The sequence below is a fragment of the Eleutherodactylus coqui genome, chromosome 10 (assembly GCF_035609145.1).
Source record: "Eleutherodactylus coqui strain aEleCoq1 chromosome 10, aEleCoq1.hap1, whole genome shotgun sequence".
Lineage (NCBI taxonomy): Eukaryota > Metazoa > Chordata > Amphibia > Anura > Eleutherodactylidae > Eleutherodactylus > Eleutherodactylus coqui.
In genome coordinates this window covers 17,236,950-17,262,918 of record NC_089846.1, presented here as the reverse complement: position 1 = coordinate 17,262,918, position 25,969 = coordinate 17,236,950, and the positions used below count along the sequence as shown (strand labels likewise).

General features: G+C 43.7%; 1 protein-coding gene across 5 annotated transcripts in view; it reads left to right on the top strand.

The window, feature by feature from the left end:
• The window catches only part of RALGPS1 (Ral GEF with PH domain and SH3 binding motif 1), a 429,351-nt gene that overhangs the window by 195,413 nt on the left and 207,969 nt on the right, over positions 1-25,969 (top strand). For all 5 annotated transcript variants that reach the window (XM_066580403.1, XM_066580407.1, XM_066580406.1 and 2 more), the window contains exon 9: positions 9,122-9,248. In XM_066580403.1, coding sequence (XP_066436500.1) covers positions 9,122-9,248 — 127 coding nt within the window. The remainder of the gene's footprint in view (positions 1-9,121; positions 9,249-25,969) is intronic.

The following is a 25,969-nucleotide window of genomic DNA, read 5'->3' as shown; positions in this document are numbered from 1 at the left end:
GAAAGTGATGGGAACGACACAGAAACGGATAGGGCAGGCGAGGGGCTACATGTTGGGCTGCATCTCAAGTTCCCAGGTCCCACTATTAAGCCACAATAGTGGCAAGAGTGAGACCCCCCCCCCCCCACGCACTGTCAGCATAAAGATCGTTCTCCTCTGCCACAGCTGTAACAGCTGTGGCAGAGAAGAACGATGTTAGCCAATTGAATTCAATGGAGCCGGCAATACAGCTGGCTCCATTGAAAGCAATGGGCTGCCGGCGATCGCAGGATGAATTGTCGGGAAGGGCTTAAATATATAAGCCCTTCCCTGCAATTCATCCAGAAATGTGTAAAAATAAAAAATATATATATACTCACCTGGTCCCGGCAGACGGAGTTCAGCGCGGCCGGCTGCAGTCCTCCTGAACTGCTCTGAACAGCTGTGAGTAGTATTCAGCAGCCGGGGATTTAAAATCCCCGCCTGCTGAATGAGCTGCCTCTAATTGGTCACAGCCTGACCAATCAGAGGCAGATTCCACTCACACACCCATTCATGAATTTATGAATGGGTGAGTGACTGCTGCCTCTCATCTGATTGGTCCCGCTGAGCCAATCAGAGGCAGCAGTCACACACCCATTCATAAATTCATGAATGGGCGTGTGAGTGGAATCTGCCTCTGATTGGTCAAGCTGTGACCAATTAGAGGCAGCTCATTCAGCAGGCGGGGATTTTAAATCCCCGGCTGCTGAATACTACTCACAGCTGTTCAGAGCAGTTCAGGAGGACTGCCGCTGGCCGCGCTGAACTCCGTCTGCCGAGACCAGGTGAGTATATATATATATTTTTCTTTTAACACATTTCTGGATGAATTGCAGGGAAGGGCTTATATATTTAAGCCCTTCCCGACAATTCATCCCACGCTCGCCGGCAGGCCATTGCTTTCAATGGAGCCGGCTGTATTGCCGGCTCCATTGAATTCAATGGTCAGTGCTCGTTTAATTGAGACGAGTACCGCGTGGTGCTCGTCTCGAGTAACGAGCATCTCGAGCACCCTAATACTCGAACGAGCATCAAGCTCGGACGAGTATGCTCGCTCATCTCTAGTTACAATCTATATTTAAAAAAAAAAAAAATCCTAAAATCCTGCATTTTTCTCACTGGAAACCGAGCCCAATACCAGGCTGATACTTCCTGTTCTATAAACCTTTGCAGCAGTAACATCACAGGCAGGGTTACACTAAAACACCTATAACAAGCGCCCAACGGCCGTCCCATGGGCAGCCGCCCAACTATTGCTCTTGCAGCTTTATGTAGGAGAGATGGTCATTCATGTGAATGGATGCGCTCCGCCGGAGATTGTGCCGCCTGCTTCCATCCGCAGTAAACGGGAGTCGCTCAAACATTGCGTGGCTCCTGTTTACCCTCCACTTACCTAAAATATATCCTTGCTAGAGATGAGCAAATATACTCGTTTCGAGCAATTACTCGATCGAGCACCGCTGGTGAAAAGATTCGGGGGGGAGGCGTGGCGGAGCGGGGGTAGCAGCGGGGAACAGGGGGGAGCCCTCTCTCTCTCCCTCTCCCCCCCCCCCCCCCCACTCCCCGCTGCAACCCCCCACTCACCCACGGCGCCCCCCGAATCTTTTCGCCCGAGTACGGAAGTACTTGAAAATCGCAGCGCTCGGGCGAAAAAGGGGCGTGGCCGAGTAGGTTCGCTCATCTCTAATCCTCGCCCTATTTATATCTTTCCTGTCATGTAAAATTAAAATGCATGTAATGATTGCAGAAAAGACTCTGATCGATTCCTTGCTGCATGTATTTTCTGGCAGTGCGACTCTCAGCTCTGCGGCCGGAGCCTTGGACTACACAGATGTGGCTCAGCTCAGCTGCGTCGCAGGACGCCTCCGCTTTACTTCTGTGTATCATAACTTTATTGCTAAGCGGTATACTTTATGAGCACAATATAAACACTGAAGTGCTGGAAGCCAATAACATCATTTATTCCTTCGGCTGATGCTTTACTCAGTGATATATAGTCAGATAGCTATTACCAGTATAGACGGTCACACCATGATATGTGCCTTCCAGGCGAGGATCTTAGGACAATGTTGTTTGCACATAAAACCACTAATGGTTGATGTTATGGGGGTTTGATCTTGGGAGTGACGCATTCTTATTGCTTCCCTATGGAAAACATGATCACAGGCAACTTTGCAACCATTACAGAAATCCAGCTGTATCTGACTTTTTTCAGCGGTCGCAGGGATTTCCCAGGAATCGTGGTAACAACATTTTACATGGCCTGCTCACACTTGTAGCTCCAACTCTAAAATGTAGGAGAAAAGTCAGAATTAAGATGGACTTAGTAATGCAGTAATCTCTCTCTTTTCGATTTGTGATGTACCTTTTTTTCTCAGTAGTCTGTATATTATCTACTATTCTTGCTAAGCTTAATGCCAACCCAGAAACAGATATTGTCTCGCCCTGCTGTCTGTGTGCCATTCCAAAAGCAGACGGGTTCATGTACTGGCATTGGTTATATGCCGCTCTAAAACAGACATGATGTGTCACTGTTTGCAAGCCTAAGTAGAGAATCATCCTCACACGGACAGTTTTAGGTCAGTCCTAAAGCGCTGTCAGCATTCTCTAATGTAAAAGCAGGTTGTGGACCCTGTGCTCTACCACTTGTACGACCATCAAGAAGCGGACGATTTGTTGCACCACCATAATTTGTTCTAAGCCAAGAGTAAGGGAATCCTGTTGGTGGTGCTAGTCCTTTAGCAGGCCGTTCCCTGTTCTGTTGGCTCTCTGCCCTCCGTTAAGCACCCATGCTCTGCCTGATCTATATTGGTATAATAGCAAGAAATGTCCTCATTCTGTCAACTGTATTAGTCTTAAAGGTATAGAAAACCCATTTTAGTACACCCTATTGGGGAACTCTCATTTAACCAATGTAGAGCAGCTACAAAGAGCGTCCCTGGAGGGTCTGACCTGTCTTTCATTGAGTTGCATTGGCACTGCGTAATGTTTAGTGTTTTTCTGTGAAGACACTGCAGGGAATTTGAACAGTTAGGCCTCATGCCCACAGCATGCGCGGATTGCACATGCGGATTTCTGCAGCGGAACCACTGCGAGTGATCGCGGATTTGATTTTTAATAGCTTGCAGGAGATAGCGGATTCTTTGTTTTTCCATGCGGATCACTCGCTAGAGATGAATGAAGCCCATCTGCACGTCATCCACAGTAAAATGGAGCATGCTGTGATTTCTTTTCCACGTGTGCCCCCCGCAAATCAAATAAATTCAAATCCACAGGTATTAAATTAAGCGTAGACGTCCCCGTGCTTCTCTGTGGGCTGCTTGAACTGCGCATGGTCCCGCGGGTGCCCTGAGCGGAGTCCGCAATTCAATTTTGCCCGTGGACATGAGGACCTTGTGTCTGGTTTCCCCACAGATTATAGCTGATCGCTGAGTTACGACCAGGGAGACAATTTGTGACCGCCTTTGTTAAGGAACCCCTCTAACAAATAGGTATTGTTCAAAGCAGAGAACCCTGTTAAACAGGTTGCCTTACATAATCATACAGTAAGGACAACATTACAAGAACCAAAAATCTCTCTTGTACCTCACATCTTATCAGACTGTACGTTATTTGAAATGGTTGTAGGGTGGAAATGGAAAGATGGACAAAGTCTGTCAGCTCCACATTACCATCCTGTAGGTATTCTCCTCCTGTTATTCAGAGTCACTTTCAATAGGTGCCCGCCAACTATACATGCCAGTCTAAGGCACCAGTCCGGAGCCAGTCTTTACCAGTTTCCAATGATAAAACCATTAATGTGCACCGTTCACTAATTTCAGTCTAGAACATGGAGCCTCTTGCTTACATCTTTCATCACGTTCCTATTTTACACCTTAAAATGAAATGTTTCTTCCCCTCCATAAATATTCTGAGTTCTGTAGCGACGGTTCTAATACTTTCTTGGTAATAGCACGACTGATATAACTTCTTTAGGTCCTTCCAATTCCATATTCCCATTTGCCGTATAAGAACGAGCAGCTGTCAGGCTTCCCCTGAGCCATTCTGGCTGTTGTGATTTTAGATCTTTCTGAATCTCGTCAAGTTCTGCTCATTTCTAAGAAATGTTTGAGGCACGTGGACACATGCTTTAAGACTCTTCTGGAGTGATACAAACATGAGCAAAAATACTTTCCACTTCGGATTCTTCGGCACGTGTTCCTTAACGTGTCATAAAAGCTCGGCAAGAACAAGTTGTTCTCCTACGATTCTGCTGCTCTGACATCTGGGATTTTTGGGAGTGATCTGTATAGATCTACTGGAATCCTTTCTGTGGGGTCTGCAAGTAGGACGTGTCAGTAAGACCGAATGCTACCTGCAAACGTTTAATTATAGGATTAATGTTCTTTCTGGATACAATCTTATGGCATATAAAGCTTGCTCATAGAAAGGCAACTTTATTATGTAGTCTGTGAAGTTTTTACCGTCGTTTCAATCTATGCTTGCTGTCTTTGAATTAAATCCTCTTTTTTTACATTGAGGCAGATTTTTTTTTTTTCCCTGCTGAGGTACAGCTTGCACGTATGAGCCATTTCCATTTTTTAACAGCAAGCAGAGACCTAGAGTAAGTGAGAATACATTAGAGAGTTGCATAGCATGCCATAGTATGATGAGTAAAGTCTATGTTGAACTTCACAGCCTTTTTTAAATTGTGCTAGTCCTCTAAAATGAAAAATTAAGAAAACTTGCAATAAGTCTTGATCAAAAATGTCCTCTCATTTTGGGTCTACATCTCCTATGGTGGTCTATGTGTCTCCATGGTAACCGACTGCAAGGTATCTGATCCTGCAGTCACACTTGCCTTCATCCATGAGTCCCTTTAATTCTTGGCAACCTATTGAATCTAAGTTTATCTGAACTTGGGAAAAGAGGGAAAAAAAGTCTGACTGCAGGGTGAGATTGTACAGGGTTTGCTTGTCGCCTTGCACCATGGAGATGTGTAGATCTGCATAGAAGCTGTACACCCACAATGATTGGAAATTTTCTACAATTGCAAAGTCTGTACATTTCAGATGCATTGGCACAAAAAAAGGAGCAAAACCTGTTTTCGAAGGTGAACCTTTGCTACTGTGGTCCCCGTCACATCATTTCTTCATGTATCCTGCTTTATAGGGGTCATGGGGTACCCTTGTTTACTAAACCTAGGCACACAACTTGAACGACACTAGGTCTTGACAATGGTAGATTAGCAAATTGATGTGCATCTGCATAGGGGAATTTTCCAAAAAGTCTAACGGTGACCAATCAGATATTTTTGCTCCTTTTTAAATATAGAACATGTATAAAAGTTGCCAGCTGGAAATATCCTCACCGCCTCACTGAGTTACTTCTGTCCTAGATAAACCTCATGTCTGACTGGTAAGAGCTTTTATAAGTTTGGTAAGATTCATTCCACACAGGGACGTCTCAGACTTGTTTGGACAAATGCTGCTGACTAAACGAAGGATTAATGAACGTGGCAGAATATGCCTCATCCGCAGTCGTCTCTTTATGTGAGAGCCAGTTGATGGGTTTCGTTTAAAGCCAAACTTGGAGGATAAGCCAAGTCTCTGGCAGCTTCACGATTCCTGTGCCTTTGTGAATGTAGCTACTGGTTATATAAAGTGTGGAGAGTCTGTCATTCCTGTCAGTGAAACATAAAAAGATGGTCAGGGAGGCGCTTCAACTGGTTATCTGGGGGGTGTGTCACTGGGTGATCCGAATAAGTGAATGACGATAAAGTTAAAAGGAATTATACTATAAAGTAAAATAAAATAAAATGGGACTTACCCGGTGTATGGTGGAAACCCCTGTGGAGAGGGGTCCCACCAACACCTCCTAGTCCAAGTTTGCTTGTCAGACCTCTAAAGGGTCTTACTCCTCTGGTGTTGTCCTGGTTCCTGAGTTGTTGGAGTCTGCTGCAGAGCCTCTGTGTCCAAATGGTAAATTGGACCCACGGAAACGTGATAGCGATGAAAAAAGTAAGAAAAAATAGCTCTTGCGCCGTCTCAACAAACAACTGGAGTTGACAATGTGATATTGTCTAAAAGATTTAATGAAGTACAACGCGTTTCGTCGCGCAAAAGCGACTTTATCAAGTACATAAACCATAACACAACAATGCATACTTATATAGGAACTTACATGTATGTAGTGGTGTTGATTAGATGAGTAACCAGTTGTGGGTAGCTCACATGACCTCCACGTCATGTGTGCCACGTCAGCATAGTTGTTGCCGGTAGAAAAAACGAAAATGAAACTACTTCCGGGTATGCGGAGGTCACGTGACCCGAGTAGTTATATGTATATATAGAGCTTAATAGCTCTATGTATATACCGCTGTATAACACCATGTATGGGTGTGATGCAGGCGGTGGAAAAAGTATATTTCAGGCTCCGGTGTGCGTAGCCGGCATAGAGGTGCCGGTCGTCATGACGCAGAGTGCGTCATGACGCCGAGGACGTGAGGACTCCTAGTAGCGCTGGTGCCTGTTAATATGTAACCAAGGCAACCAGCGTCAGAGCGTCATGCCGCGAAGATACGTCCCGCCGTCTGTGACGTGAGCACACTATACGGCACCTCTATGCCGGCTACGCACACCGGAGCCTGAAATATACTTTTTCCACCGCCTGCATCACACCCATACATGGTGTTATACAGCGGTATATACATAGAGCTATTAAGCTCTATATATACATATAACTACTCGGGTCACGTGACCTCCGCATACCCGGAAGTAGTTTCATTTTCGTTTTTTCTACCGGCAACAACTATGCTGACGTGGCACACATGACGTGGAGGTCATGTGAGCTACCCACAACTGGTTACTCATCTAATCAACACCACTACATACATGTAAGTTCCTATATAAGTATGCATTGTTGTGTTATGGTTTATGTACTTGATAAAGTCGCTTTTGCGCGACGAAACGCGTTGTACTTCATTAAATCTTTTAGACAATATCACATTGTCAACTCCAGTTGTTTGTTGAGACGGCGCAAGAGCTATTTTTTCTTACTTTTTTCATCGCTATCACATTCCTGTCAGTGAAAGCTTTTATTCAAGTAGAAAAGAAAATATAATTTGACTTCAGGTTGTTACTACAGGAGTTGTGTTAACACTATAAAATTATTTCGCTCTGCCACCCAAAGCCTTAAGAACTTCATGATCCGGTAAACTTAAACTCCATTTCATCTGGAATCATCTAATTGTCTGGCTAAAAAGTAACATAACATTTAAAGTGGTTCTCCAGCTGTAAACTATTGTAGACTACTGTAAACTACCAGTAGATTGGTGGGGTCTGCTATCCAGGACCCCCTCTGATCAGCTGTTCACTGGACTGTTGAGCTCATGCACTGAGCTGATTTCTGCAGGAAGCGGACAGCTCCGTTCCCACTGCAGTGGCCAGCCTTGGTATTATTGCAGGCTAAGTTACCATTCGCTTCAGTGCCTACAATACCAAGCCTGATCACTGTAGTGGGAACGGAGCTGCAAACAGGTGATGGATGGGAATGCCAGGTAGCAGACCCCTACTGAACTACTATTAGATAGGTCATCAGTAGTTTACTCCTGCACAACTCCTTAAGTGGACACTAGAAATGAATTTATAGATAATATTTGGGCTTTTACCTGTTTGTGGCTATTGAAGTCATATGTATAGACATTTCCTAACAAGAAGGCACTGGGCATTTACTGTGAGTGATTGGAAATCATTTTATTTAAAGGGGTTTACCAATTGTAAAATATTGATGACCTGACTTTAGGATAGGCCATTAATAGTAAATTGGCAGAGCTCAGTTGTGTAGGACCCTCACAAATCATCTGTTTGTTATGCCATTACGAAGTGCAGCTGCTTTACCACTGCAATGGTCCAATTCCGTATTGCAGGTCAAATTCTCATTCCCACTTTCAGTGGGAACTGTGCCTGTAATACCAAGCCTGGCCGCTGCAATGGGAATGGAGCTGTCTGTTTCCTGCAGAAATCTGCTCAGTGCATGGGCGCATTGGCTAAGTAACCAGCTGATCTGCCAGGGTCCTGAGCAGTGGACCCCTGCGAATCAACTATTGATGGCTTATCCTAAGGATTGGCGATCACTAGTTACAACTGGACAACCCCTTTAATATTAGCATACAAGAAATTCTTCAATGCCCTAATATAGGTACAGTAACAAATCCATTATAAAGGATTGTCTGAAAGATGCCCATTATGGGCAAACAAAGCTTCTATATGTTGGAAAATCATGTACGCTACATTTGACATACTGTATATATTCTGTAATGATTCTTTAGCATTTTCAAAAATGCTACTAACTGTCAGTGAATGGAAACTTTCATGGCTGATGTTTGGAGACTAAGAACTTGTCACGACCTAATCCCACTTTTTCACACTACACTTGCTTGTATCAGTCTAGGTCAAAGATGTCCAATTATTTGGTGGTATCTTGATTGCTGGGAACCCCCACGATCATGGGAATGGAGATTCTGAAGGTCTGGAGCAGCGGTCATGCATGCCATTGTATTGCAGTGGGACTGCTTGAGTGAGCTGCGCACTTGAATTTGGCTATCTCCAACATTAAAATCAATGAAGTGCCAATGCTCATCCCCTGTTCTTATTATCGGTGGCAGTTGTAGCAGGTTGATAACTTTATACCGAGGGACAACTCTCTTAACTCTGCAATGGTGTCCGGTGTGTGTCGTCATGCCCGAGGAAGGATTCTGAGAGGATCACAAAGCTCGCAATAACATCATGTATTTTTGTTAGCCATTAAAAGGTATCCTATCTACAGGATTACTTTTTCTCCTACTGGGAACTATCGCATTCAGTTCACGTTTCACATACAATGGCTAACCCTGCAAAATTCCACTTTTTCGGTGTTCTATTTTGGGATCTAGATAAATTCAGTCATTTAAAAATGTATTAATTCTGATAGTCCAGTAGATTTTACTCCTCTGGTTCTGCCAGCCAATACCTGATCTGTATCATATCCCAGTTGGAATCCTGAACTTTTGCTCTAATGATCTACTACATATATGTAACCAGGTTCTATGTGGCTCATGAGATCTCATTTCTATTTCTTTCAGCTACTGAATCGGAAGGACAAGACAACGTTTGATAAACTGGATTACCTTCTTTCTAAAGAGGATAATTACAAGCGCACCAGAGAGTACATCCGAAGTTTAAAGATGGTCCCGTCTATCCCATATTTAGGTAAGTCTCACAGTCACACTTAGTAAATTCTCAGCGCAGTCTCCCCCACACACACTCATTGACTGAGTTCTTCCCCCTTTAGACATGTACTGCCCATGAGGAGTCCATCACTATGTTGTGGGTAGAGGAGACAACCTACTCATAGCAAAGTAATGACTTATAAAGTGCAGTAGAAATGGAATAAGTGACCCAGTGATCTTCTCCGGGTCTCCTTTTTTATCACGTTACTTTCCAATAAGGACCATGACAGGTCTGCTATAGGGGCATTTGAAAGGAAAAATGGCTGTACGCCGTAATATGTACTCCGGCTTGTGTGTACACAATGACATCGCTGTTTCCTGTAGGTTGCAGGTAGCTTATTTCTGTAGACATAGATGTTTTACATTAAACAGACTGTTATTACTAAAGAGGACGTAGTTGAGTTTGCTTAATGTGGATTTTCCCTAGCTGAAAATGATTGCGGTTTAGGTACAAGCTATTGCGGTGCATTATGTTCTGCGGACCGGATAGATGAGTGTAATTTCTCGTTTGCATTTTCACTGTAGTTTTATAGCGCAAAGTCCAAATCTTTTTCTCGCATGTGCCTGCATTTTGGACATGAACAATCCTGCTGTATGCGTTCGCACAGAACTATCTACAAATGGTACGCTGATACTCGGTATACAGAGTGAGACTCTGGTTATTTGCCAACTATGGGGATTAGATGGGGAATTGCATACCGAGTAACTTCATAATCTGTTATCTGTTCACTGACTGTGTTAGTAGTGAATGTCTTCACTGAAGTCGCAGCGTGTCCATATTGTAGTATCACAATTTGTGTTCTCTTCTTGCGCAGCTTCTCATTGCCTTGCAACCACTTGATGACTTGTAGGCCTCACCACCATCTTAATAGTTGCAATAACCTGTAGAGAATGGATCACAGAAAGTTCTGTTTAATTCCACGGTTTTCACGATCTCGGTCTGCTTTCAGCGAATAGAAACATGCCGTTGTTTACACTCAGAGGCTTAGAACCTGCCCATAGCAATGCTGTCCACGAACTAAACTAACATTTTTTGACTTTTGGCTCCTCTTACCAATTTCTAAAGTGGCGTGGTTTAGGGAGGGAACGCGGCCAACAGTTTTCTGACAAATTTAGCACATTTTAAGCTAGAAAAGGGTGCAAAAAGTAGTGCAAATCAATGTCGGCTCATAGTTGGGGTCCTTTTTAGACCTACATATTTGTTGTTTGAACAAATGAACAATGTCCGAGTTCGCTTGGTCGGCCTATTTATACAACAGATACATCGTTGGCTCGTTAAACGAGAAATCCTTCAGTCATTCACATTTGCTGCAAAAGTGAATGAGAACGGCTGAATGATCGGTTTTTAAACTGAGCAATTAGGGAACGAGCCAATGATTTATGCCTGTATTAAATGAACCAAAAACAAACGATTTATTGTTTGTTGTTTGATCATTGGCTGAGTTTACGCTAAAGAATTATCGTTCATTTTTGCTTGTTTGAATGATTTTTTGAATGCTAATTGTTTCGTGTAAAAGGGCCTTTTAAATGTATTTTTCTGGCTTAAAGGGGTAGTCTAGGAAATGAAGAAAATGGCCCTAGAATTTAACTAGTTAAGAGATCTATGAGGAAAGAGGCGAAGGGGTGGAGTTTAGAGGCAGGGCGTTGCCTAAAACCGCGCCATTCATACCCATCAGCCTGAGAATAACAAACCGTGTGGTGTTGGGCCCCGACCACTGTTCTGCCTCCACCTGCATTTGGTTCGCCTCTTAATAAATTTGGTGCATTTTACTCCAGCTGACTTCAGTTTTGGCTGGCGTATAAAACACTGATCCCCCCCCCCCACACACACACACACATCTCCCCACCCCCACCCATAACATATTAGAAATTTGCAAGAGTTTTCATTATATTTTAAGACCTTCCCTAAAATATGCCCCACAGTTACTCTAAGCAGCTGTTTGCCTTTGAGGGCTTTTTTTCTCCTTTTAGTGCTGCTTATAGCTTTTCTGTGATGCCTTATTAAATATAAAGAAAAGTAAAACTGCTTGTAGAGCTTGTATTACTGGGCGGCGAATGAAAAAGTTTCCAGAAAGTCACAACAGATGATGTTTTAGGTAATGGATTTCTTACTGAGGTTGCCAAGGTCTTTGACTTTCATGCTCAAAATCCTGAGATCAGCACATTCGCGGTGAAGCCCGCAAATAACGTTGGGTTGTAAATTATATGTCCGGAGAAGGTATGAGGTTTTATGGCCCCACACAATCCATGATAATTGCTGTTTCCTTTTGCTGGTTTTGTTTCATTCACCTTTACTTTCTAAGTTTCGAAAAATACATAAAAATGATTTATCTTACACAGATCTCTATGCGCCATTGTTCTGGTATTTGGTGGGAGATTTGTGGACTTGGCGAAGTCCTGCATGTTAGTCATCTTTAGGGACGTCACAAACAGCAGAGATCAGTGAGCAATCAGCGGGGGCAAATCAAGTTGGTCTTAATGAAAATACAAGTGCCATATAAAAAAGCTGAGGCTATATTACCACAACAGAATTAGAAAAACAGCTGGATGTGTGGGCCTGGCTGGAGCAAAATAATGTGTGGTCTGCAATGCTTGGTGCAAGACTGAAGTACAACCGAAGGGTGAGCCGTGTGCATGAAGGTGGTGTGGTCACACAAGTTCACTACAACTCCATGCACACTCATGGTGGGAGGGGGGGAATTACTTAGACCAGTGTTTTACACTAAACATTGTGCTGAAGTGAAGAGAAACAAATGTATTAAAAGACGATAGCCTCTTGATACATTTGGGGTACATGGACGCCCCAAAGATTCACCACTCTGAAATATACACCAGGTATGAGCTGGTGTAGATTTCAGCTATATCTTACACCAATTCCTAATGTAAATTATAGTGAATCCAATGGGCCACTAGAGGCCATCCCACCTTCCTATTAAGCCACGCCCCCATTCTCAACATTATTAAAAAGTGTTGAGAATAGGTAAAAAATGGGAATGAAATGCGTGAAAATTTGTGACTTTTATATACCACTAAACTGGTGTAAACTTGATAAATCTGCTACGAGGTGTCTCAGCATGGGTCTGTATTATGGAGAATACTAGTAGTAAGCCCATCTCAGGATGACAACAGCAAATATAGATAGAGATATATCCATGATCAGGAACATTATCCAGTGGAATATGGAATAATAGTGGCAGAGGCATCAGCTATTTCAAATACTAAAGACCCAGGATAAACCAACGTGGAGGTCCTTTTGTTGCCTCATCATTCTCTTGAGCAGGGCACTGCTCCTCTTCACTATTATACATTCAAGGACTTACCATGCTTTCACAGGACTTGCCTCCACCACCACTTATTGGAAGTCAGCTTCACTATGTCCATCCTTATAGGGAAGCTACCTTCCAATAGGTGGCGCTGCAGAAACATTGTACCATCTCCAATTTGCATACCCAGTTTCCCAAAGAAGCATTGCATGGCCTATAAGTCTTCTCTTGCCTAGTTGTACATTCTCCATCAGGAGAAACCGAATTCCTCTTGACTCATTAGGGACATGCCATAAATCTTGTGTGATATGAAACTTTATTTTTGTCCCAGCTAGTCTAACGTAGGGGGAGATTTATCCAAACTACTGCAAGGTAAAAGTGGAGGAGTTAGTCATAGCATCTAATCAGGTTGCTGCTTTTGTTTTCGGAAAGGCATCTGAAAAGCGAGACCTGGGATCTGATTGCTTCATATAGTCAGTGTTTCCATTAGACATCTTTTGATGAATCTATGGCGTTGTGCCAATGTCTTATTTTGGTACTGCTGGGACCCATTGCTTGACAGAAGCCTTCATCAGGCTCAGGACTTAAGGCTCGGCTGCAGCTGTTTAGTATCTAACTCTGTGGTTTTTGAGGCTGATGTATTGAATAAAACTCTGTTGTAGCAAACCTTCCAAAGTCCTAAAATATTTATCTAAAGAAAAAGCAATTAATCTGTTTGATTAATGGGAGACTGACGTCAGTTTTCAAGTGAGCTTTGCATTTGTTGAATACTGTGTCTTTTGAAGTTTTCTTTCCTGATGTAGTCACATCTTCTTAAGGAACACAGACCCCTTCCCATTCTATTCTTGGCCATCTGTCTTTCGTATTTCACTCAAAACTTTGGAAAATACTGCCTTACCATTCAGTTTGCGGCTGGATGACAAAGGTAGACCTATGATTTAAGTGCCTTCTCTTGTAGTAATCCATTATATGCCGTCTCCTGAAGGACGGAGTCCAGTAGCTCAATTGTGCATTAGCGATCTGCGATTTGACACAACTTGTAGCTTGTATGTTCCTGTGATGTGTCTGTTACTCAGTTTACTCGGAGTCTCTGTCTCACCTCTTCCCGTATGTAAGAGAATTACACCAAACTACAAGCTGATTTACAAATGGGATCTGTCTGCCTTCAACTTAACAGAACGATTGAACATCGAGTTTGACAGCTAAGGAGTCTGTTGAATCACTTAATGCTGGATTAAAATGCAAGGCTGGAGTCTGCTCTGCTTATTTTTTTATTTGAAGTTTCCCTTCCGCGAATCCCATTGATTTGTATTAATTTATAGATCTATTTGATTGTAAAAAGGGGAATTTCGGCGGGAGTGATTCCATTAAGTGCTACAATGACCTGCAAAGTGTTTTTCTTTAAACAAACAAGTTTCACTGCACTAGGAACTACAGCTAGCCATAGGCCGCCTGCAGACGAGCGGGTCGGATCCGGCAGCGAGAATTCTCGCCGCGCGATCCGACCCGAGCGCCTGCAGGGACGAGCGCGTACTCGCCCGCGCCTGGCGGCCCCGGCTCTTTCATGTGCCGTCTGCCGCGCAGCCGGCGCATGCGCAGACCGGAGCCGGCGGCCGGGTGAGTGCGTGCCCCGCAGAAAATTAGGACATGCCGCGGTTTGTTTGCCGCGCGAGATTTCGCGCGGCCAAACCGCGGCCGTCTGCATAGGAGTGCGTATTTTAATGCACTCCTATGCAGGCTTTCAGCGGCGGAAATCCCGCGGGAAATCCCGCGGCGGGATTTCTGCTCGTGTGCAGGCGGCCATAGAAAATGAGTTATTTGTTGGCAAATACAGCTAATTTAGACATTGGATGGACTGACAATCTCACTAAAATGGACGAGATCTGACAACAAATGTCTTAGGTTTATTAATTGTACAATCTTGATATAGTACAAGGAGGTCTTCTAGGAAGTCTTCTGCCTATCTTCACCCAAGCTTTAGGCATTAGACCGCTGACAGATGAATCATCATTCATATCATTTCTAGGCAGTTAAAAGGGTCATTCCAAGGTATAAAGTTTATCCTCTATCGACAGAATAGGGGATAAGCATATTATTGGTGACGGTCCAACTGCTGGGATTCCCAGTGATCACAAAAAAGTCCTATGTTCCCCGTATAAAAGGCCGAGCATGCATACTACTGCTGCATTCACGAGTGTAACACAGAAGCCCCATTTACAAAACCAATGGGAGTTCCATCAGTTGGACCATCACTGATCAGACACCTATCCTATAGATAGGGGATACTTTTATATCCCCATTTAGCTTACATGATGTGCAGTATATGTGGCTCAGTCAAATGCACATACTAGATCAACTTGGAGAATTATGGCACCCATAGCGATCGTTAACTCTGCTGAAAACATGTCATCCAAAACGATGGCCTATTCTGATTTTCATTGGACACACTAGGGTTTTCTGACCAGAATGTACAAAATCCAATTCTCTCCCTAGTCATTGGATTGGGACAAACGTTATCCCTTCTGGTGGTCCAGTAAATGCATTCTTTAGATCTTGTACAAAGTTTTCCTCTCCGTTTGAGGATGGGCGCACATCAACTACAAACGGTGTGATATTTGCCCATCTTGACCATCACAAATGTAAGGACGCTTTTAGACGTATCAATTATCGTTCAAAAAATAATTAACAAACAAAAGTGAACTATAATTGTTCGCTTTTCATTCGTCGTTTACGTTATGCAGGCGTAAAATCCTCATTGGCTTGTTCACTTATCGTAAGGTTTAAACAGCAGTCGTTCAGTCTCTGTATTCGCTTATACAGGGACTGAGACAGGCAAATGTATCGTTGGCTCGTACAAACAGGCTGCGCGAGTGCGAATGAGTTATCGGTGACGTCACTCGCTCGTTCAAACAACAATCGGCTCATCTAAAGGACCCTAAGAGATGAACAGATCCTGTAGGCGATAACATCTTCAAAATACTCTCTACAGGTTCCCATTTTGTAGTGTGTTTTCCTTATACTTTAAGAAATCTTGTTCCTTCTAGGGGGCCCACTACTTGTCTCCGTTGATCCATCCGAAGAGAATTCCAACTAAAATTGCCTTCGCTCATTTAATTTGCTCTGAACATTTTGTATTACATTCACTAGTTTATATACAATGCATTCGGAAAGTTTTTAGACCCTTTCACTTTTTTTTTACATTTTGCTATGTTGTGGCCTTGTGCAAATTTTTTTAAATGAAAAGCTAACATTTTTAATTGACATAAGTATTCAGACAATTTGGTATGGCATTTGAAATTTGGCTCTGGGGGGATCTCCCATTTCTCTAGATCATCTTTGAGATGTTTCTACACCTTGTCTATATAAGGTCTCACAGCTCACAATGCATATCAGAATCAAAACCAAGCCATGAGCAGGAAAGAACTGCCTGTAGAGCCCAGACAAGATTGTATGGAGCACAGATCAGGAGAAGGCTACAAAAATCAATTCAGCTGCACTGAAAGTTCCCAAGAACACAGCAGCTTTCATAATTCTTACATGGAAGAAATTGGGAGCAACCAGAACTGTTCTTAGAGCTGGACGACCCACCGAACTAAGTAATCTGGGGAGAAGGGCTTTGGTAAGAGGGCCCAATGATTACTTTGACCAAGAACCCAATGATTACTCTGGCCGAGCTTCAAAGATCCTGTGTGCACCCCCAATCTGGGCTTTATGACACAGTGGCCAGAAAGAAGCCTCTTTCAGTAAAAAATGCATTAAAGCTCATCTGGAGTTTGCCAAAAAGTACCTAAAAAACTCTGACTGTTAGAAGCAAAAATCTCTGGTCTAATGAACCCAAGAATTGTCCTTAATTCTAAATGTTAGGTCTTGAAGGAAACCAGGCGCTGTTCATCACCTGTCCAATACAATCCCTACAATAAAGCATGGTGGTGACAGCTTCATGCTGTTGGGGGCGTTTTTCAGCGACTAGGAGAAAGACTGGATCAGGTTTTCATAAATATCTCAGTACTTTGCTCCATTCAGCTTTCCATCAACCCTGACCAGAGAGCAAGGGACTCAACCTGAGCAGAAGGTTTACTTTCCAACAAGACAATGGCCCTAAGCACACAGCCAAGACAACACAGAAATGGCTTAAGGACAGCTTTGTGAATGTCCTTGAGTGGCCCAGCCAGAACCCTGATTTGAACCCAATTGAGCATCTCTCGAGAGACATAAAATGGCTGTCCATAGATGGCCCCGTCCAACCTGACAGAGCTTAAGAGGATCTGCAAAGAATGGCAGAAAATCCCCAAATCCAGGTGTGCAAACCTTGTGACATCATACCTTAGAAGAAAGGAGGCTGTAATCACTGCCAAAGGTGCTTCAACTAAGTACGAGTACAGGGTGCGAATACTTATGGCAACGCAAAATGGTAGTTTTTCTTTTATTAATTTACAGAGATTTCTAACATTCTGTTTTTACTTTGTCATTATGGGGTTTGGGGTGCAGAATGATGGGAAAAAAATAGATTTTTTTTTGTTTGCATAAGGACACACTAAGGGTGCCTTCACAGCAGCATGTTTATATACGTGCATACGCGCGCACAAAAACAAGCATATATTACAACCACTGCATTCCCTATGGTGCGTTCACATGTCCGTGTTTTACAGGTGTGCGCCTGTAAAGATAGGACATGTGTGCACCGTAGGGAATGCATGCATTGCCTTCAATGGAGCCGTGGCTGCTGCTGGCCGCTACATTCAAGACAATGGTCTGCCGGCACCCCTTAATTGTTTTTCAGGGAAGAGCTTTAAATATAAGCTCTTCCCTGAAAAATCAACAATTTTAGTGTAAAAAAATAAAAATAAAAAAAAATAATATATATATATATATATATATATATATATATATATATATATATATATATATATATATATATATATATATATATTACATAATACTTACATGTCCGCAGCTGGCGTTTCCCTAGCGTGGATGAAGAACACATCTGCCACATGCAGCAGATGTTTTCTTCATCCCCGCGGGGAATAAAGAATTCCCTACTGCAGATGTCACAGATGACAGTTGCGGTAGAGGATCCAGCCCTTCCCTAAAAAACAAGCCAAAGTAGTGTAAAAAAGAAAAACACATACTCACCTTTTTTCAGCTGCTGGGGCTCAGCCGCGTTCTGTCTGCGCTGTCTATGACTCTGCAATAAAGTTCTTTCAGCAGACAGGGAATTAAAATCCCTGCCTGCTGAAAGAGCTGCTTCTGATTGGCTGAGGCGCTTAGCCAATCACAGGCAGCTCTTGCTGAATAAATGCAATACAATTGCCGAAACAATTAAGGAGTGCCGGCAGATCATTGCCTTCAATGTAGCGGCCAGCAGCAGCCGCAGCTCCATTGAAGACAATGCCCACACCTGCATACACACGCGTTTTTGCGTGTACAGTGGTGCGCACATATGTACACACCTATGTACGCACAAGCACAGGCTCGTGTGAAGCCACTCTAAAGCAAAATGTAAAAAAAGGGTCTGAAGACTTTCTGAATTCACTGTAGATTTTTTTTGTATGTAGCTCAATCCACCGTTCTGGAAGAGGAATAATTAGTCTGAGGTCAGCTCCAGTTCTTTATGTTCCCCTATGACTGCAAATGTCTCATCAGTAGAACCCTTCCTTCCAGTATGTGTGTAGTTGCTGGACCAATGCACGGTTTCTGTCTTGGAAGAATTACTACTTTTACTCTTACTGTGTTTTTTCTCTAAGGCCGCTCTCACACAAGCGTTTTTTTTTACAGCTTTTAGCATGGCGTTTGAAACTCCCCCTAAAAATGCTGTAAAACTCCTCCATTGATTTAATTGGGGCTTCCAAGACGACGCTGTCTGTTCTATTTTAGTGCGTTTCTGCCATTTTTAACCACCTTAACACCACCCATTGCAATGATGGGGTGCATTAAACGTTTTATTAATGCTATGTGGCCTAAGTCTCTTTGGATTTGGAGTGGTTAGCTGAGCTGACTTATTACTAGCCTTTTCGATCCCTATGGAAATAGTAGTAAATCTATTATCCCTGGTGTCGCTCCACCTTTGTAAGCTTGGCTAAAATCATCCCAGGAGGCTTCTCTTATTTTTATATCTGGGGTGGATGTTTTCAGAACAACCTCCAGTTGGACGGGTCTTCAAAATTCTCAAAACATCCATTTACTGTGAAGCCATAATATTACACAGCGACATATGTTGCATTACAAAACTATTGACTCCAACAAGATGTGTAAAAATTATTATGGAATCATGTAGACTGATTTATTTTATAATGGGCCGCCATGAATGCATCAGGTGGGCTGTTATAGATAGATAATGATGTTCTTTTTTTTTTTATCATACTGTTCTTATTCTTTGGTATTTTGCCACTTGACTTTCTCTCACCTTCTACGCCTCCTCTTTTGTGTAGGGGATGTAAAGTTAATAAATATTACTTAATATTGTTTTGCACCGTTTTGAGCAGCTTCTTCCCTTGGCATTGCTAGCTTCTGGCACCAGAGAAAGCTGCTTCAGGTCTTTCAGGCACTTTGGATTCCTTGGTGCCAAAGATTAACACAAAATTGTATTTGCTTCCATCAAAGCCTAGATGAAAACTTTAAGAAACAGTCAGAGGAGTGTCCCGATACCCCCAGTGGGTGTTGTGTACTCCAGGTTATACATACAAGCTGGTGTGGGGAATACTGCGTCCTGGTTTGAAGACACTGCAGCTAAATAGCTCTAGGACAGTGGTGGTGAACCTATAGCACGCGTGCCAGAGGCAGCACGCAGACCCCTCCCTACTGGCACGTGCCGCCATCGGTCGCTTACCGCTTTAGTTAATACCGGCAGGGGCTGCGGCTCCCCTGCCAGCATTCACTCACTGCACTGCTAACGGCGCTGATCCCGCTGCACACTGTGATGTCAGTCTGCAGCCAGGATCCTCCTCCCCCCTTCCCTGACATCTCCTCTTAGGTTCCGTGAGAGCAGGTGGAGGAGGCGACTGGCAGCACACTGATGTCAGTGTGCACTGGGATCAGTGCCGAGCAGAGGAGCAGCGGAGCTTCCACGAGGAGGAGGGGGTAAGTATGTGGGTTTCGGGGGGGCTACTGTGGGATGTCACTATTATTCTGGGGGCCGCTGTGGGGTTTCACTATTATACTGGGGGCCGCTGTGGAGTGTCACTATTACTACTGAGAGCCGCTGTGGGTGTTAATATTACTACTGGAGGCTTCTGTGGGGTGTCACTATTAGTACTGGGGGCCGCTTAGGGGTGTCACTATTAGTACTGGAGACTGCTGTGGGGTGTCACTATTAGTACTGGGGGCCGCTGTGGGGTGTCACTATTAGTACTGGGGGCCGCTGTGGGGTGTCACTATTAGTACTGGGGGCTGCTGTGGGGTGTCACTATTAGTACTGGGGGCCGCTGTGGGGTGTCACTATTAGTACTGGGGGCCGCTGTGGGGTGTCACTATTATACTTGGGGCCGCTGTGAGGTGTCACTATTATACTGGGGGCCGCTGTGAGGTGTCACTATTATACTCAGGGCCGCTGTGGGGGTGTCACTATTACTACTGGGGGCCGCTGTGGGGGTGTCACTATTACTACTGGGGGCCGCTGTGGGGGTGTCACTATTACTACTAGGGGCCGCTGTGGGGGTGTCACTATTACTACTGGGGGCCGCTGTGGGGGTGTCACTATTACTACTGGGGGCCGCTGTGGGGGTGTCACTGTTACTACTGGGGGCCGCTGTGGGGTGTCACTATTATACTTGGGGCCGCTGTGAGGTGTCACTATTATACTGGGGGCCGCTGTGAGGTGTCACTATTATACTGAGGGCCGCTGTGGGGGTGTCACTATTACTACAGGGGGCCGCTGTGGGGGTGTCACTATTACTACAGGGGGCCGCTGTGGGGGTGTCACTATTACTACTGGGGGCCGCTGTGGGGGTGTCACTATTACTACTGGGGGCCAATATGGGATGGTCACTATTACCACTGGGCCTGGGGGAGGGGGGGGGGATTACTGCTGGGGTATGTTTACATGTGGTGGAAATGGGCAGAGCTGTTTCAAAATAGACAGCGTGCAGATTTTAACAGCTTTTTGGATGTGGAAATGCTGCAGAGTTTTCCACAGAAAGTTCCGCTGAGGACATTTTGCAGCATTTCTGCATCCAAAAAGCAGTCAAAATCTGCACACTGTCTATTTTGAAGTGGCCCTATCCTTTTTTAGAACGATGGGGGTTACATCGTACGTCGTGATAAGCCCCTCCCCCTGACGTGTTGGCACTTTGTGATAAATATGTGGGTTTTGGGTTGCAGTTTGGGCACTCGGGCTCTAAAAGGTTCGCTATCACTGCTCTGGGACATGTATTCTGGCCTTTGCAAATATTGTGTTTTTACATTTTGTATGTGCATTCTGTTCCTTCTAGCCCATTTCACCCAGGCTTTATTACATCACCACCTTCTCTTATGTCAAGTGGATAAATCTAAGTGTTGAAGCTGCCAAGGATGATGGACATTTGGGGTTTGGCACTCCATCAGCACCTCAACTTTGCAAATGTTGTTACTAGCTTTTGCAATAGTCAAAAAAAAACACTTAATACTACATAGACACTTTCACAGCTTTGTATGTATTTACCGGGGAAATGATCCCAAACGTTGGCCAGCTCAGAGGAAAGTTTTAGAGTCGAAGACTGGGGTCTGTCTGCAATCATAATGTCTTTCTGTTAGTATATACAAGCTGTTAAATGGCAACGTATTCCGTGCTTCTGGGCAGGGAGTCAAAGTGTCTCATCTCAGGATCTCTTTTTTTTTTTTTTTTTTTTTTTTTTTACCCATTGTTGCCGAAAAAGTCTCCAGGATTTCTGCTTTCTTATTCAGATAAAGAGCATATCCCCGGCAAAATCAAGATATAGGACATGGAAGCCAAAAACTGTGATACATCCCTATCTCCGTTTTCTTCAATTGCAGCCATGTCAGTTCTAGAATCCTGAATGGTTTGTCTATGTAGTTATTTAACATGAGAGTGGTGGATCATTTTATGAACAAGCTGCCTTTAGGATCTTAGGACAATAGTGAGCTGTAACAGTGGCCATATATGCTGTCAACTAGCTTTCCTATTAGATAAAACTAAAAAAATGACTGAACCAAATATTTAGGAGGAGCAGCGTTCAAGGGCTTGTATTTACTGAAGATTTTCTAATTCTATGCGCTGTCCTCCTTTTGTAGAGATCAGTGGAGTCCTCCTGTTCTTCTCAATGGAAATGAGACCGTGCATGCTCGTCCTACGCTGCAGCTGAAAGTAGGAATCTGGGCTCCCTCGTTCTTGGCACTGTTGGAAGTCCTAGAGGTCTAATCCCACCCAACTTTCATTACTTCTGATGTTGAGTTGTTACCCCAGTTCAGGCTACCTCTCCACTGACTGAGATTGAAGGGCATATTAAGATTTGTGCTTTTACCCTTCTGTCGATGAGAATATCCATAATCTGTCATTTTTGATGCAGCACTTGGTTTAATGAAACTTTAGCGTGTTATCCTGAGCTGACCTGGAGGGCTCAAACCCACACACACAATATTAGACAAGCCACTGGCCAAGAAAATGAGAAACTTTCCATAGGAATTAGTCTGTTAAGAACGTGCAAATTTACTTTAACACATATCACAGGGAAGGCTTTCTGAGCTTTGTCCAGGAAGTAAACAGAAGTATGTACCAAGTAGTAACACAGATGATGTTCTCCTCGTATATTTCTTCTCCTTGCTGAGTGGCAGCCCTTCTCAGCCATCGTACGTCCCGCCTTTAACCTGGCTGCTCCTTTTCATCCTTCTCGTCATGTTGGCTTAACTGCTATGATCTGATAAGGAAACCTCGAACAGATTTCTTGAGATGTGTAATGGGAAAATGATAATCTAATTCAAGAAATGTTTATGTTGATTTCTGGGATTTTTCTAAGCTAACAAGTCATTTCTAGGTCAGTAAGTATTTGCAGATCTGATGTTTAGAGCCATTTGGCAACAGAATATCATAAGAGATGGATGAAAAAATACAAATTTCAATATTTTGTGTGTAGGGCAAGAAGGAAAATATCTACAATCCTGGTGAACTAGGGCAGGGAAGGGGTTGATAAAGTCTCTCATGGTCTAAGGCAGGGTTAATGCCAATATTCCTGGTGGTCTAGGACATAGAAATGGTTAATCCTTTATACCTGAGCTCCAGTAGGTTACTTGCCTTTCTAAGCTTTGGTGCCGCCCAAACGAACAAGAGACTTAGTGTTTTTACCACTAAAGATGTGTTCCTTTACAGAATGTCTAACTGCTGGGAAAATGTGATTGTTCCCCGCAAGAGAATCCAAGTAATCTTGTAGATAGGATACCTCTGAATTGCTGGGGACAATCACATTTTGCTCTACTTGCTAATACAGTACCAAACTTTTTTCATATCAACTGTTGGAATATGCAGCAAACGAGAGAATGGCGCCCCAAAAGCCTAATGTGAATAGAGTGGCAGTGCACATGCTCAACCACCGCTCCATTTACCCCTACATGATGGAGGGAAATCAATGCGCTTGGCAATTTCCCTCTTTCCTATAGAAGTAAATAGAGTAGTTGTCGTGTGTGCCCACTGCAGCTCCATTCACATGGGGCATTCAGGGGTGCCATTCTCTAGTCTAGATCATATGAACCCTTTAATGCTGACTGTTGCATTTCCTGTTCTCTCATTATAGGCGTGACTGCAGAGAGGGGTTAGAGAGGATTGTGTGGCTCTAACTATGCATCTTTCTCTGATCAGGTAGAGTGTTTCATGAATGCTCTGCCTTATCTCAAAGGGGAGAACTCAGAGAGCAGACTGTCTCAGTGGGGAGGGAGTATTTCGGAGCTCAGAGAGTGCATAGGAGTGGAGTCCGATAATTTATTTAAGTGGGGATTAATTTATAAATTAATTTTAATGTATATTAAAGGAAGTGTTGATTTAGAACAACCCTTTTCTAAAACCGTTAGATAGATTAGGGGCTCCAGTTAAGGACTCATATCAGACATAGCAACTACAAAGATGGTGTCTCTCTTTGGAGGACCCGGACCATCCATGTATTGTACAGGCAGGTCATTCATTTCAATCAGTGTTGTGTAATCCTTTATTTCCCTTGTGGCATTGTAGGCAAATGGAATACTTTCTCTAAGGTCGAATGCCCGCATCTGGGTCGAATTCCATCTGCGGAATCTTGCAGCGGAATCAGACCCGGTGCCAACCAGAGACACACAATCACCTGTCCGGATCCACCGCAAGTGTCTCTGCTGGTGCACATTCGCAGTGCAGGGCATAACGCGCCGGCGATAACGCAGATCTGCGGCAATTTAAAAATTGACATTTTGGAATCGCCGCGTATTCAACGGCTTCCATTGACTGCAATAGAAGCCGTCTGTGCAATTTCCTGCACCAAATAGAGCATGCTGCGATTTATTTTTTTTTCCCCGCTAGCAGAAAATCGCAGTTGATTTCCGCTCGTGGGCATGGAAGAAACTTTTAACATAGCATGCTATGGACGAACATTGCTGTGGAATTTGCGGTGGGCATTTGGCCACGAATTCTGCAGTGAAAATTGGTGCGTGGGTAGTGGGCCTAAGGCCAACTGCAAGCGAACGATCCGCATTCCACATGCGGGTTCCCGTATCAATCCTTGACCCTGGCTGGCAATCCTGCGTACCTGCTATTTCTGTATTCCGGATGACCGCAGACGCTCGCCGTCGGTCATGCACAGTACAGATTTTTCTTCACAATATTTGTATTTACTGCGCCATCGCTGGGCGATGACGCGGGTACCCACAGCCCACCCACAATGTCAATTGCGGATGGGCTGCGGGTCGGACAGCCTCCATTGACTTCAATAGAGGCAGTCCTTGTGGAGTCAGCAGCAAAATAGAGTATGCGATTTTTCCTTCAACGTGGAATCTGCAATTCGTTTCCGTGAGTGTGAAGGAAAAAGCGAAATTGCATATTTTTTACAATGCGTGTGATTTGCTGCTGCTCCTCCGTGTGAACGCTGACCGTGGATTCCGCAATAGGAGTCGGTGTTCTGAAGCCTGCCCAAGGTTTGTAGTGCAGAGAGTAATAATGTACAGTTTAAAACATACAATGTTATCAGTGTTTTATTTATAGTCTTTATTGCTGATTTACATTGAGCAGATGGTTAAAAAAATAAAACGATCTTTTTGTTCTATAAAACTGTAAAAACAAACTGTTCTCTAAAGTGAAAGTACCAGTTTGAGTTCAGAGTTCTCCGCGGACTACAGTACTGCGATGTCGGACATATAGCACCAATATGTAGGCCTGTATTATAATACACACTGCAAGCTCCCAATATCCAAATATCTGTATAACAGTGTACGAATAACATATATGCAGTTGGCACTGCCTTCCATGCTTCTACAGTCGGGTATTAATGAACCACTTGCCAGCCTTATTAGTGGGACCATAACATCTACATTGTGTCCGTCACTGGTGGGACTCGAAGTATTAGGACCCTGCGTTTTTCTTGCGTGTTTTTTTCACGTGAATGTCAATGGGGCTTTCAAATGTTAATAGCCCATCGCACAAAAATCGCAAGAGATTAAATACCTGGAGAAAAGGTTTCCCTCGGGATCTCTTACTTGTTTCTGTAAATGACCCCCGTGGTAAATGTTTTTTTTCAGCCTGACTTTACTGGCCTTGTTTAACTGGAACCTACTGTCTGTACAGAAGACTGCTGTGTTATTGTAATAGTAAGACCTAACTTCACTACAGCAGGTATGTACACACATTTTTTGCACAGGTTTATAGCTTTATTTCTCTTTTTGCACTTTATTTTGATGGATTTTGTGGAGTCCATTTTTTTCAGCTGGCTATACACATTTAATAACTGTCGTAGTGTTTGGTTGACAGTTGTCTCTCCTGACACCCCCTCCCCAATTTACATGCACACTCGAGTGTGCCTGTGTTCTTTCGAATTTGAAGAGGGCAGTAAGCCAAAACCAGGCACCTCTGATGACAGCTTATCTCCCTGAGAGAAAAGAAATTGGGCAAGTTAAAATTCAGTTTTCCCAGCTACCATTGGGGGAGACTTTAGAAGCCACATACACATTTGGTGGTTGGCCAGTCCCACCTATTTTGGCGAATTCTAGCTACATATGTCAGCTGAATGTCAAGGTTCAAAATTCCTAGCGACTACCTGAACTTCCATGTGGTGACCTGACCACTAATTGAATGCAAGTATCTATTAAAGTGGTCAGAACAAATTGTATCTACCACACAATAGATTGCTTCTCAAAATAACAGATCAGTCTCACCAGCTCCACCAACAGGAGGTATGAAAACATTGCGCAAGAACTCATACAAGTTTGGTATAAAATATGGTCAGGAAGGGGGTCATTTAGTTCAGATTATAATCAATGACCTGACAAAGTGGTT